General features: G+C 41.1%; 1 protein-coding gene across 4 annotated transcripts in view; it reads left to right on the top strand.

Moving 5' to 3' along the window:
• Window positions 1–14,766, top strand: part of LOC128373814 (cytoplasmic dynein 1 intermediate chain 1) — a 50,574-nt gene that overhangs the window by 16,090 nt on the left and 19,718 nt on the right. For all 4 annotated transcript variants that reach the window (XM_053334013.1, XM_053334014.1, XM_053334015.1 and 1 more), the window contains 4 exons: window positions 4,413–4,505; window positions 6,461–6,620; window positions 9,582–9,681; window positions 9,821–9,946. In XM_053334013.1, coding sequence (XP_053189988.1) covers window positions 4,413–4,505; window positions 6,461–6,620; window positions 9,582–9,681; window positions 9,821–9,946 — 479 coding nt within the window. The remainder of the gene's footprint in view (window positions 1–4,412; window positions 4,506–6,460; window positions 6,621–9,581; window positions 9,682–9,820; window positions 9,947–14,766) is intronic.

The following is a 14,766-nucleotide window of genomic DNA, read 5'->3' on the forward strand; positions in this document are numbered from 1 at the left end:
GTGTGTGTGTGTGTGTGTGTGTGTGTGTGTATGTATGTGTGTGTGTGTGTGTGTGTGTGCCCCCATAGGAGTGTGTATATGATGTTGTTGGGTTATTCCCAGTGCGTGGGATCCCTTAAAATCCTGCTAGATTTCTCTCTTGTGTCCCTCCCTCCGTTTCTGCCGCCTCTTCCTTCTCATATCAGTGTCTCTCTTTCTTTGTGATTAAAACAATAGAGAAGTATAAAAATGATGAGTACTGTCAACTTTGACTGTGTGTGAGTCAGTTGTGCAGTCACCTCCATACCACCATGATAAATGTGCGGCTCTGCTCCCATAATATTGTCGATGACAAAGTTGGGGCCTGGTCTCATCCTCCCTCTATACACACATACACACACAAACACACACACACACACACACACACACACACACACAGCTCTTTGATAACTCTGCCAATTGCTCCAAGCATGCGCTAACACATTTCAGCGCTAGCACTTACTATGGATTGGTTTCAGACTAAAAGGTTAGCTAAGATCCTTACCAAACAGAACACATGGTAACACATTACTGCTGTGACACACCATGCCACTGTACATTATGTACCAACTGAAGAGTAGCAGAAGACAGTGTGCAACTTTTATGCGCACTGTCAGTATCTTTAAAACTCTTCTCTCCACAGGCTCGATAGTCACTGCATACTGTGAAATAATACAAGATGTTTAAGCTAATGAAACTCTCAGCGGTATATCAGCTTTCATTAAGACTATGTTTTCTTTATTCCACTAACAGATCAGCTCATTACTCTCACCTGAACTATTTCACTTTTATGTTAGTCTATAAAAGCAGTAATGATGCTTATAAGCTAACAATAGCCTCATACACTGAAAAGATTTTAATAAAGTGTTAATACAGATAGATAGTTTGCTAAATATTTGCTCATTACTGTACAACACAGAGTAATCGATATGTGGAAGTACAGTAAAAGTAAAAGTAATTGATATTTTGGTGAGAGTTGTTACTTTATATTTCCCTTCAATGCAAAAAGCATGAAAGAACAGAAAGTTCAAACTACTTTATTGTCTTCATGACAAAATAGTTTCATTAAAAAATCTGTTCTCTGCCAGCTAACTTTTCACTGTGACTTGCTTGGCTGCAGGATGAAATCAATATTACAATATTCATTCATATGTTTTTTCCTGATTTTGATCACTTACACATGTACGATGATAATTATGACAATATGAATGAGAAGTCCTAGAACAACTCAGAATCACAAGTGTGATACGCTCAAAAGCTCTAGAACAAGCAAGAAAGTGGACTTTGAGATGAGATTGTTTTGCCAACATAGAAAGTAATCAAGCTCATGTTCAGTTCAATGAACTGTGTTCCACTGTTACACATTATAATCCCAAGAATATCCACAGCTTGCTTGGATTCGTTAATTTTGACCACACAATTTTGTGTGACAATAAGACGTTTTGTGATGAAGATTGATATACTATAACATCAAACAACAGCCCATTCCTGACTTGCACCAGTATTGGTTGTAATTTGTACAAAGAGCCTGACAGAGCATATGAAACTATCTCTGAACTGGACTGAAGCTTCACACATTCCCCTTCTGTGTGTGTGTGTGCATTTGCATTTACCAACACTTTTACACATTTGTGTGTGTGTGTGTGCGTATGTACTTTTGTTTGTTTCTCCACGCTATGAATCTGTGTGTCTACATACCTGCTGAGCTGTTCTGAATTGACTGAGTCTGGTCAGCTTGAGTAAGCAGCCAGGGGAAGATTGAGGCAGCCAGATGCGGTGGCCCCGGGCTACCGAAGATATCATTACCCCGAGTGTGTAGCCGGCCAACACGGGAGCCCCCAAGCAGAGTTTCATCAAGGTGGACCCCTGTCTGCGACGAGTGGGAGGATACCAGTTAACCTGTTGTCCTGCAGTGAAGAGCGGTATTAAGCGGCAGGTGGAAAGAGAAAGCATCCTGTGACTGGAATGAGGTAGAAACAAGAAAGTGTGCACATACTTACAGGGTAGCAGGCAGTCACACTCAAACTGTGGTAGATTGTCTCTTTTGATATCCCTCCTCTGCTCCTTTTCCAACGTAGCAAAAAGCCCTGTAGTGCCTCTGTGTGTGTTTGCATGTGCATTTTGCATTTTGCATAAAGTTTTATATTATCATTCCATAACCCATGGTTCCTACTTTCCAGTATCTTTTACCGCAACATAGCTTTTGCTTTACTGTAAGCACACATAGAAATATATCTCTGAAAATTTCCATTCAGAGGAAATAGCCGGGATATTTTTGGTGCGGGACTGTGACAGAACAACTTGATGCATGGCTGCTGGCAACAACATCAGCAATATCTTCATACGGGAATTGGACCGTTTCCCCTCTGTGAGGTAACCCATAGGCCATGAATCATGCTGCCTTGCTCCAGAGTCCTGTGGTCCTGGGGGTTGACAGTTTGACCGCTCCTCAATGTGGTCTCTCTCTCTCTCCTCTCCTGACGCTCCTCCCATCTCCATCACCACACATTCCAACCACCGGACCGGTCACGCAAGGTCAAGAAAATAGAAAAGGAGAGAACAGAGTAGAAAAGGATAAAATAGAAGTTACTACACTGAGATGGTTAGCAGGACTCATTTGCTGTTTCACATCCCACATTTTGCAGATTAGTCACCGCATTTTGTGGAGGGGAAGAATGACTGATGCATAGTAAAAAAAACAAAAAAACAGAATAACAGCTTTAAAAAGTGTGTTTTTTGAAAGCAATATTCCGGTGCGTTTCTCTTTGCAGCTTGTCTGTTTTGGCAGCTCAGAAACGGAGCTAGTCTGGCAGCCTGCCTGTCTGGTCCTCTCTGGTCTCTCCTCCATACTGGTGGGTCACTGGTGTTTGGATCACTACAGCTGGCTGTTAACCACCGACTTGGACCGGAGCTCTACCGCCATGTGTTTGATTTAGCTTAGTCATTTATTATATACACACAGTATGAAAATTAAAGTCGTATATCAAAAAAACATTTACTTGGAAGCAAAAAAGAAAAGAAAACACAAAGACGAGGATAAGAGAGGGACATACTTGGAAGCCTGAAATAATGAATAAAACAGTTCCAGAAATTATTGTAATGCATGATAATAGTAATATCAGCATTTCAGCGACCTAGTCCACCAATTAGAATCGTATTTGTAGCTTTTAACAGAGAAGCAGTGAGTTCATCAGCAGCTTAGGCAAGTCCAAGTGATAAATGGACAGTTCATCGGGTGCAAGAGCGACCCTTCAGCGAGTGGTTTTAACAGTGCCCCGGGCCATACTCCAGCTGTGTTAAACACACCCTGACGTGTGGGTGTGTGTGTGTGTGTGTGTGAGAGAGGGAGAGAGAGAGAGCGAGAGAGAGACATGACACGTCTAAGGGTGTGATGTAGTCACTTCCTCCCACTGGACTGAGCAACTGTTGTCAGCTTGACCCTGCACCAGTTAACCCCTCGCCACCCCTGGCACTGTGGGTGAGAGTCCCGGGTGTGTGCGTTCAAGAGTGAGAGAAAGACTGATTGTATGTGTGTACACAGCGTGTGTGTTGGCAGACCACAGGTGTCTGGTCGCGGTGTTAAGAGGTCTTCAGAGAGGCCCCCGTCTCTCAGCATCTGTTTCAGAGGGAGGGAGTGGGAGAAAAGAGGAGGAGAGGTTGGCGAGGGTTACCAACACATACCCTGAGGGGTGCTGAGGGGTTTTTGGGGGGCAGTAGCTGACAAGCAGGTGCCTATGTTGATAGTAACCCTTCATGCTTGAACCCCACCTCCATCCAAACACACACGCCGCACACACTTTACAATAAATTCTGGAGAGTCGGGCGTAATTGCAGAGCCTGATTGGAGGGAATCCAAAGGGAATCCCCTTTTACACACACACAGACCATTGGCTCTTTTAGCTTGGGGTCAAAGTTGAGAGAGAGAGAGAGGAGAGTGCACACAACTCTGACATTTCCTGCTGTCTGTGTGTTTCTGTGTGTGCATGGTACTTACATGCACAGTGAGTAATATATCCACACATGTGGGCCATGTGAACACATGCTCTAGCCACAACACGGAAATGTTTCCTGTTATAATTCTTTTCCCTTAGACATATGTACTCTGTACTTAATATACATATACAGCAGTTGTGTCCATTCTGCAGATTTGTTTATGCTTTCTATGTTTGTGTTTTCTAAAGAGAAAATGCAAGTGCGTGTGTTTGTAAATGAAACCCATTTGGACCAAATGTTAGTTAGTCAGGTGTACCAGCGCATGTCTGGGAATGATTATTTTGGCAAGAAGGGGGGGAAGGAGGTACACAGCAGGAGGGAAAATTGGAACAGCTGTTGATTAACATGAGTGCTCTCTTCTCCTTTCTTTTTTCTTTTTTTTTTTTACTCTCTCTCAGTAGAGGAGGAGGAAGAAGATGAGGAGTTGATGGAGGCAAAGCCAGGCCCTGAATCAGAGCAGCAGGACGAAGATGACAACAAGGAAACCAAAGAAGGTACAACACGGATGCATGAGGGAACAGTAGAAACTGTTACGGTCAGGTATTGATTAATTAATTAATTAATCATTCTAGTCATTTTATCTCTTTATAAATTAAGTTAATATATGAGCAGTTATAACCTCAGTTACCTCTCATACACAACTTCCCATTCTTCATCCTTCAGTCCTCTTCTTCCGGTGACTTCTGACATGTTGCTGGTCGAGCTGTCACGAAACACGGTCACTCGTGTGTGACACCCTCTGCCAGCCAGTGGGTGTATCAGATGGAAGGGTGGGGGTAGGTTACGGTTAGGGTTAAGGCGGGTCCAGCATATCAGCTCCATGGCATGTGGGGGTCAGCGCTGATTAAAAACCTGTCACTTGACCCCCCGACCACACTTCAAAGCGGAGAGGAATGGAGTGTGTGTGTGTGTGTGTGTGTGTGTGTGTGTGTGTGTGTGTGTGTGTGTGTGTGTGTGTGTGTGTGTGTGTGTGTGTGTGTGTGTTAAGGGTTCATGTAGTAAATAATAGAGAAAAGGCAGAAGCATTGTGCAGATTAAAACACAACACAGGAGACATATGAGAGATAGATATATTCATATTTACACACACACACATAACTGTGACTGTTCTGTGTGTGACTCAAACACACACATAGACAGATGTATGCACGCATACACACGCACTCATAAACACACAGTCATCCGTCTCCTCTCCATCCTGGCCTATTAGAAGGTCTGGCCTTTGATCTCTGCCACTCAATTCACTGGGTCTTTTCTGACAACTGGTAAGAAATACAAAGGGATGGAGGGGGATCAAAGTCAAGAGCCAGGGTAAAGGTCGATATATGTGTGTCTCTACATGTTCGTGTGTGTGTGTGTGTGTGTGTGTAAAATCCCATGTGTGCTTGGGGACAGTGACTTCAAATACTGGACGCCTTGCTGTGCAGCCATTACGTTCAAAGGGAGGCGGGTTCGCTCAGAGGGCTTTGTTTTTCTCTTGTTTATGAAGTTCTTACTGTAGTGTTTTATTAGAAAACATGCATTAGGAACTGTTTGTAGTTTATTATGTCCTGGATGCGATTCTGGTTTTGATAGAGATGAAGTGAATGTTAATATGACATCAGAAGCACATGATGTACTCTCACAGCTTTTATAGTTGTAGACATAACAGTACCACATGTGTGTTTGTTTTATACATAATAATAAAATATATATATCTGTTTTTATAGAGTAGAATGTCATAATGTCAACTGGCATTTTTATGTAGGATCTGTAGCTACCATTATGGCTGTGACAGTGGTTCATGTAGGTTATTTCAGGCTAGAGATGCTTGGCAAAAAACAAACATGAAGATAAACATGAAATTTAATACATATTTAAAATTTAAAGGAAAAGGAAAAATCAGCAACTCCCTAAAATGAAGAGAATGTATTTATAGTATTTATAGTATTTGTATTTGTATTATTGATTATAAGAAACCTTTTTCTAGAAATAAAGCACAAAAACAACCAGATGTATGGGGAATGGAGAGGTGGGGGTGCAGGTAAGTGAAAAGGCTTGACAGGGTGGATGTATAGGATGGATGGATGCTACTCAGGGACAGACAGGTGACAGACTGAATAATGATATGACAAATGTGTGCAAATGTTGAAATGAAAGATTGAGAAAGAGAAAGGGGAAAAGAATGTTGTTCAATCTATATATTGAGAAGCAAAATTGTAATATCTGGAATAAACAGTGAAAATGTTGTACCCAATTTTTTTTTGTCTTATGTGACACTGGATTCTTTGGGTTTTGAAAATAAATGAAACATTTTAATACTGTATGTCACCATGGGCTTTTCCACTGTGTTCTAACAAGTTATAGACCAAAATAGAGAATAGTCAGTAAGGAAAGATGTTAAATCCAAATGTCTTGTTGATACACTGTCTCTCTATGTTGATGTTCCTTCCAACAGGCTCATTCCCAGTGCTGCGGGAGCTGACAGAAGAGGAGAGACAGCAGATTCTTCACTCTTCTGAGTTTCAGAGTTTCTTTGACTGCAGCATCCGAGTGATGGAAAGAGCTCTGGCTGAAGACGGTGACATCTTCTTCGACTACAGCGGGCGAGACCTGGAGGACAAAGAGGGGTGAGCAGGGAAGAGACGAGAGGGTAGGATAGGAGGAGGAAGGAAAGAGTCCATGTCTGGATGTGAGAGCACCTGCGAGTGTTTACTTTGCGTGCCTCAAAGTAAGAAATGTGCCAAGACTGACTCATGCCCACTGTGACACTCCAGGGCCCTGGGAGCTCCTTTGTTCTTCAAAATACATGTCTGTACTGCTGATGTCACAGTCTCAGGGGGTTAACAACTCCTGTGAAGTGACAACCAAGTCATGTCTTAGGGAGCATTGTCATCTAAAGGGTTGCTTCCAAATGGAGGTTATCAAAGTGTTGGTTGAAGTTATAAGAGGCATAAGTGCAAAGCTGTTTTAGTATACTGCTCTGCTATTATGGAGGAATGCCGCTTTTACAGACTCACTTCAACTTTGACCACTGCAGCCACAGAGAAGCATCAAGCCTGTGGTCAAATATACATTATGTCTAAAACAGGCCATGGCCCAGTACTTCAGTCCTCCTCTTTTTTCCACAGACATGTTTTTTTTTTCTTCCAAAAATGTAGCAACATTTTTACTACTCACTTTCATTACTGTTCATGTTCACATAGTATTACACAGAAAGTGGATTATCATTCATTTATATTGGTGAATTAGATGTGATTAACACTTAATTATCATTCATGGGCCCAGATCTACAAACTAAGATGTGGTAGCTTTGCCCTTACTGAGTTGACTAGGAGGGTTCAGACAAACAAAAACTGTGCCGGTAGTCGATTCCCTTTTTTCTTATGGAGGCACAAACACGCCCACTTTTTATTTCAGCACCCCTAAAATACCTTTCTTATATTAATTGTAGCCCTCTGAAGTTAGATTTTGCTGACTTGTCTGAGGGCTTGAATGTGCATGGTTTAATTAGTGTATGAGAATCATCGTGTTTTTGTTACCTTAGAATGAGCCCTTTATATCCGGATCGGGAGCGGGTCCTCTTTCACAGAACCCGCCACATTGAACCACAGTAGCTTCTACAGTAGCCCAGAAGGTACAAACCAAACACTGACTCTAGAGAGAGCCTTTAGCATTTTTCACAGGTTTTGCAGCCACCATAGGTTATCCTACATGGTCAGAATGGGAGGGGTATTCTGTTGGTTGAAGTCTGCAACAGCTAGATGCCACTAAATTCTACACTATGAACCTTTAAATGCATTTGAATTGAAAATCTGCACTGTTCTATACTTCCTGCCCACCCCTAGTTTCAAACTGAGTGTGCGAGATGTAACTAGGTAGCAAATTTAGGATTTCGTGACACAGGAAAACACAAGTTGAAATGTTGGAAATTTGTTGATTTGATTCATTTGGCCATCACCAAAAATCGACATAATTTAAATTTTACAGGTGAAAAAGTGATGAGACACTAACCTTGTTTCAGAACGAGCCATGATGTTAATTGTCAGTTTCAGATTTTAACTTTATTAGCGATCTCACTAGCTAGCTAGCATCAGCTAATGCTTGCTCTCTGGTTGTCAGCGCAAAGAGGGAGAGAGGAGGAGAGAGAAGGAGAGAGCAGGATGGAGTAGACAGAGAGAGAGAGAGAACGATAGAGCAAGAACCAGGTGAGAAAGGACAGGTTTTCAAAACCACATAGATAGAAAGCTGTTATTTTGTCCATATTCAGTGCTGCGGACTCCACAATGTTGTACATTTGTTAACGTCATAAATACTCTCTTTGTTTGTTTTATTTATTATCAGAATATAAGCCATTTTCTAGTTTGAATACAATATGTTTGTGTGTGATTGTCAGTGCAAAGAGGGAGAGAGGAGGATAGAGACAGAGAGAGGAAAGAGAAAGCGTGAGCAAGGTCAGGATGAACCAGGTGAGGAGAATGACAGATTATCTTATAAACTAAGTGATGGCTTTGTGGCTCAACATTAAAATAAGTTTTCTCAGATTAGTTGGTGTCTCTCTAATCACATAATTGAATAGTAGATGTATAAGGGAAATGCTTTTAATAATACGTCTGAGATGGTCAGCAGAGAGTTACTGAACAAACTGAAAACTCTTAATTACAATAACACATGCAGTTGTGTGCGTAGTGGCAAATCAGTTAGAGGTCTGTCAGGTTGCATGGACTTTACTTGTAGATAGCAGTTTCCAAGTATCAGCACAGACTCTTCATAATACTCTAAACATGGCTTGAACTGGATCACTGCCACTCCAAGATTGAAGCTAACCTATAAACCCATTCTTTATTTCTGGAGTACATATGTGATGCCCTTTGTTGAGTCTGCACAATAAAGTGTGGGTTTGTATGAAGTCAAAACCTTTTAATGTATTTTTTTTCTGACCACGGTACCTTGGACCATTTACCACTCAGGTCTTTGATGAGTTTTACTTAGGAAAAAAATAATGGCTTCTTTCCTGCCATCAAGCCACACGGCCCACACTGGTACAGCATCCAAAAAATGTGACTCAAGCCTTTCTCATATTGTAGCCACTACCAACAAAGTTGTTTTGGTCTCAGATTGTTTTTTTACTCTTACACTTCTTGCCCAGGTGCACAGATTGGTGGGACAGTCTGATTTGGCAATATCTGTATTGTATTATGCTTCTTTCAGTGCTTGATGATATGGTGAACTGTCCCCATGGGATGACTTCCCTAAAGGTTTGATCCTTGAATTGCACCTGGCTGGAACTACTTTCTGACGTGGCCAGATCTAATTTGACCACAGGGAACATGTTCTTCAGTAGCTGAAATTACTGACTCACGAGGGTAATATTCCAGTCAGTTGTGACCAACTTCCTCCAACACTAATTCAACATGTGGTGTTTCTTATAAATGTCATAGTGTGATCGCAAATGACCGAAGCCAGTGTTTCTTTCTTGGCCGGTACCTTTTTGTACAATACACAACTAACTGTTTTGCCACTGGAAGAGAACTCTTCATGTTGTGATCCCAAATTAATCTTTGACTGTTATCTCTGCTGTTTGTGTCCAGAGACCTGGCAGGCGGCTCCAGTCTGTCCTGCAGTAGGCTCTTCTATGATGAACACTGGTCGAAACATCGTGTTATTACCTGTCTTGACTGGTCTCCTCAGGTGAGTCCTGTGATCTCGAGTTTTGTCGCTTTGAGTTAAGCATCCCTATTATATGTGTCACAGTTTTATATTTTGTGTTCATTGTGTATCATTATGCATTTATTATTCTCCTCTTCTTCTTTGTCTGCCTCTCTCGTAGTATCCTGAGTTGCTTGTTGCCTCCTATAACAACAACGAAGACGCTCCCCATGAACCAGATGGTGTCGCCCTGGTGTGGAACATCAAGTTTAAGAAGAACACACCAGAGTACATCTTTCACTGTCAGGTACTTGGTGCCAGTGTATTATTTTAACCAAACCTCACTAAAAAATCTCAAAACCATCCATCCATGATGGCAGTATGGAAGATGTTAGGTTTGTGTTCAACTTGTTTATTTTCTTTCCTGTGATGGACTGACGAGCAACTACCACAGAACTGGATGTTGAAAAAAACAAAAAACAAAACATGAATCTCTTTGTCAGTTTCTCAGAAGTCCTGTATGGCTTTTTTTCTCTGGTTTACACTATAATGACAAATTCCTTGACTGGAAAATAACGAATGAGGTAAAGGGAAATGAAGATCAGCTCCATTAGAATTCATTTGACCCTCTAGATTGGATTATAGCTGAACACTACCACTGGAGACCAGTTTTAATAGAAGAGAGTGAGGTTTTGCTGGGAAAGAAACTCCTTGACGGGTGTGATGCTAATGGTAAATGACACTGGGAAAACGGTAGAAGGCAGGAGAGGAAGGATTGGGCGTGGGGGGCTTCCTATATCCCAGAAGACAGGCAAGTCCATATAGAGACGTCTTGGTAGTAAAATGATGTGGCCTACCACTTCCTAATCCAACACTGCCACATGTGTGCGTTGGCCCACCCACATTGATGCTGCGTCTTAACGTCAGCAGTGCTGTTTCCCAATAATTGACATCAACCTCTTACACATCACTGCAAACACAGAAATACACCTGTAATAGTATTGATGTCACTACTTAGAGATGATGCTAGAAAATGCACACACATTCAAGCTTCATTCTAATAAGGGATTTAACACACATATTCCTGCAGAGTGCACGCTGCGTGCAAATATTTCTATATGAAGCTTGCCATAAAAGTCCAGCTCCACTCACCATTCTTTCACCACACCATAATTTATGCCGCTACTGAAATCCATGTGGTCTCATGGATAGATTACAGCTATGCATCTTGTAGTTAAAGGATTCAGTAGTTTTTCCATGCGGTTGTCTAATGAAATATGTACCGTACATCTGACTTTATTAACAATGCATCTTCTGAACATGCTGATCTGTGAATTGTCAGTGTTTTACTAGGATATTTGTGTAAGCAGCTGATAAAATGCTCAGTGTGTCAAACAGGGTCAATCAGCACTAAATTTGAGAGGAGTGTGTCCAGGGAGAGAAGAATTATATACGAAAATACTTGAGAGATGACAGGAACTCACTGGAATCTGTTTGCACTGAATGAAAAAGAGAGAAATTTCCATCAGTAACATAAAGAGGCATTGTTTGCTTTTGATTCTCCAACACATACAAACCACTTATGCAAACACAGTCAACTCACTCACATAAGAAAAATTGTTTTAAGTGAGTGTTTACTGGAAAGATGTTCACTTAGATGAAGTGATATCAGATGGAGGAAAGACAAGAAGAAAGACAGAGAACAGAAACTCCCAAGTGCCTCATTTTCCTACCACCCCATGTTAGTCATTGAGTTAGTGTGGCCTGGGGCTGTGCCATGCTCTTTCATGAGGGGGGAGAAAGAAAAAAAAAGAAAGTAAATGACCGAAAAACAGTGAAACACAGAGAGAAAAAAGAAAGATAGAGTGGGGACTTTGGAATGAAGTGCTGATATAAAGAGTAGAAGATAAAATGGGAGATAACAAAGAAAGAAAGAGGAGGTTTCAAGTCATTTGGCATCCCCTTTTACTCCTCCTGTTGCTGCTGGATTTGGATGAAAGGTACACAGGAGCAGTTAGAGGAGGAGAGAAGTGCTCTCTCTTTCTCTCTGCATGGCCTTTTGAAAAAACAACAGTCGCGGCTCCCTAGTTTAGCCGCGGATCAGATGGCTCTTAATGTGCGAGCATGTTCTGCCATTTAACCCCCCGAAACCACAGGGCTCTGTGCCTCTTCCCCTCTCTTTCTCTACTTTCTCCTCTTTTTTTGTTCACCTTCCACCTCTCCTCCTCAGCCACAGGAAGCCACTCAAATGCTTTCCCCTTTGCATCTCCAATCAAACCAACCCGTTGTTTACCGTACACATGCATCACACGCATTCACATATACATGGGTTAGCTTAGCAGGCCCCAGGAGACGGTTTAGCAGCAGCGTGTCAGCCATTTGTGTTTTTCCAGACTTGCCTACAGAAGCTGCTTTCATCTGGTGGGTGGATAGGTAGATGACTAAAAAACTGTTAGTGTGTGTATGTGGTGAGCATTAAGGGGGACACAGATACAAAAGAATGACAGTGCTAGGTTGGTATTGGAGGGTTGGGGTTTGTGGCTGAGGTCTGGTTCAGCGGAGGCTTTATTGTGTAAGGCTATGGCTTACAGAAGGTTTCGCGTTTCAGATGGGGTTTTGGTGAGGTCAGGCTCCTATATTTCCTGTCGGGCTGTGCAGTTTAGTGAATGGACGTAAAAATACAAAAGCTGTAGGCTGATAATCAGTGGTAATATGATTTTGCTGTTACTCTTTACTGTTACTTTGAGATAATCTACAGTTGTTGTTTTGTTTATGTTGTTTTCAGTTTCAAGACTTTTTAGCTGCAGTTTATTGAAACAAAATAGATAAACATCTTGTTTATTTTCATTAGATCATTTTTTATTTTGAATTAGTATTGTTGAGGTTTGTGGCCTTGAGCAGCTGGTGTTGTGTAATCTAAATCATTTAAAAGCTGGTGTTTTCTGGGAGGGGTCTCAATGTATCTGACTTTAAGTTGTGCAATATGTTGATCGCACACAAACATTTTTGGCAACATACAACAGTGTTGTAATGTTGCACTGTACTGCAATACTCCACAGACTCAGCTCCTGGTTTGACAAATGTTGTTCCCATGTGGACTAAACAGATGTGATAGAAAGATATGCATTCATTCTTCCATTCCTCTGTCCTCTTCCTGTTCTGATTATATTTTTCCTCCTTTTTCAGCTCTCTGTTATTGTTCACAGGAACACTGCGGTCCTGACGTTTGCACGTTACTAAAATGTAATTGATTGAATGAAATTTTTGTTTTTTGTCCCTTTGAATAAGTTGTAAAATACAAAAAGCATAGTGAGCATGGTTCCAATGTCAGAGTCATTTTATTGCAGATGTATCAATGCACATGGTAGAGAATACACTATAATGGTATTAAATATATTTAGATATCAAATCTGTCAAAATAATTTTTCATTTTATCTTTCCAGTTTTGCTTTTATGAAGTCTCATCTTTAGACATTTGGTAAGATAGTTCCATCTTTAAGTCATTTAGTTATTCAGTTATTTGAAAGGTATGTTTTATTATGTACTGGTGTATTGAAAATGTCTTTGATTATCATGAAACACACTATAAAAATGAAGTGTATTATTATTCTCTAACTCAGTGAATAAACAGCATCCAAAATTATTATAATCAGTATGTGGGAAGCCCTTTACAATCCTTTTAAGGACCCGTGGCAGTCGCATTACCACACTGTGCGGCCCATTAATCTGTAATATAGTGAAGGAAGTGTGTGATCCATCAGCATGTGAGATGGGCTTGCTCTTCAGGAAAGGGGGCAGCTGCTGCCATACGGATTCTAGTACCACTTGAGCGTGCCTCCCTTCATTGCAGACGTCCTAGCAGTTGGACCCATCATCACCCCGTCCCAGTTGGGTCCAATCTTGTAACTTCACACCAGCCTCTCAAGTGGGCAAGGTTGCACCACATTAAAGGGCCCATTTGACTTAAAACCTCTGCTGAACCCCCCAAACCACACGCCGCCCTTTAACAACCCCCGCCGCTACTGTCATATCCCATTGAGCTCTGTCATATTTTTATTAATATCTTGCTGCCTTGCATTTCTAGGCCTTTGGCACTTCCCAAAAGGTTGAGTAGGAGAAGGGGAGTAAGAGGAGAGGAAAGATGGAGGGGAGGGTGATTGTAGAGAGAGTTAAAAAAGGGGAGACCAGTGCAGCAGCAGTTTTTGCAGGCCTTTTGTGAGTTGGAACCCATGTGAAATTACACTTGGAGGATGAAGCCGCGTTGTTTTGAGAAAGCTTAGCAGAGAATTCCTATAAATGCTTGCTGAGCAGAAGAGTTCAGACTGTGTGACTGTTTGATTTGTGGCCCATTAAACAGATGCAGCTTTTACTGGTGAAGATCATTCAGAGTTGAATTTTGTGGTAAATTAGTTTATTTTTACAGCTTTGACTGTACTAATCAGATGTTGTTTTAATTAGTTTTACATGAAGACATGTTTTTTTCTAACTACATAAAACTACTAATAGAGAATCACAGTATATAAGATGCTTAATGTGTAAATTGACAAAACGACAAGAAAAAACATCACTTAAACGTTTTAAATATGTAAATGTTTTGCCAGGTAGTCATTCTTACAAGTGTGTGTCACCCATTTTCTAATTTTTATTAGTGAAATGAAAACTTAGATGCCATCCTTAGAGTCTAGCTATCAAACTCAAATCGTTTTTGAGTACCCACAAATGTGTCAACAGCATTACATGTAAGTGTTAGGAAGTGCCAAGTTTCAATAGTTGACATTGAATGCTTGAATTCTAACTTATGATTGTATTGTATTAAAGGCATAGTGTGGACCTTTTGAAGTGGGGTTCTATGAGGTAGTTATCTATAAATGTTCTTAATAAAAGAACGTGGAAGACACACTGTATCACACAGCAGAACAGCTTTTTGGGTCAGAAAGTGCTGCTGCAGCATGATACAGTGCTCTGCATGTGTAGGAATATGTAAGTTCTACGGTTGAGAAAATGTAGTGCCAAAGGAAGGGGCTGTGTGACGTTAAGGTAAAGCAGTGAAAGTACTCTAAATATTGCATGTACTTAAACTGATATTGATTTTTTAAAAGATGTTTTGCTGCTGGCCCTGTCCATTGC

This window comes from Scomber japonicus, chromosome 15, assembly GCF_027409825.1.
Source record: "Scomber japonicus isolate fScoJap1 chromosome 15, fScoJap1.pri, whole genome shotgun sequence".
In the NCBI taxonomy this organism is placed as follows: domain Eukaryota; kingdom Metazoa; phylum Chordata; class Actinopteri; order Scombriformes; family Scombridae; genus Scomber; species Scomber japonicus.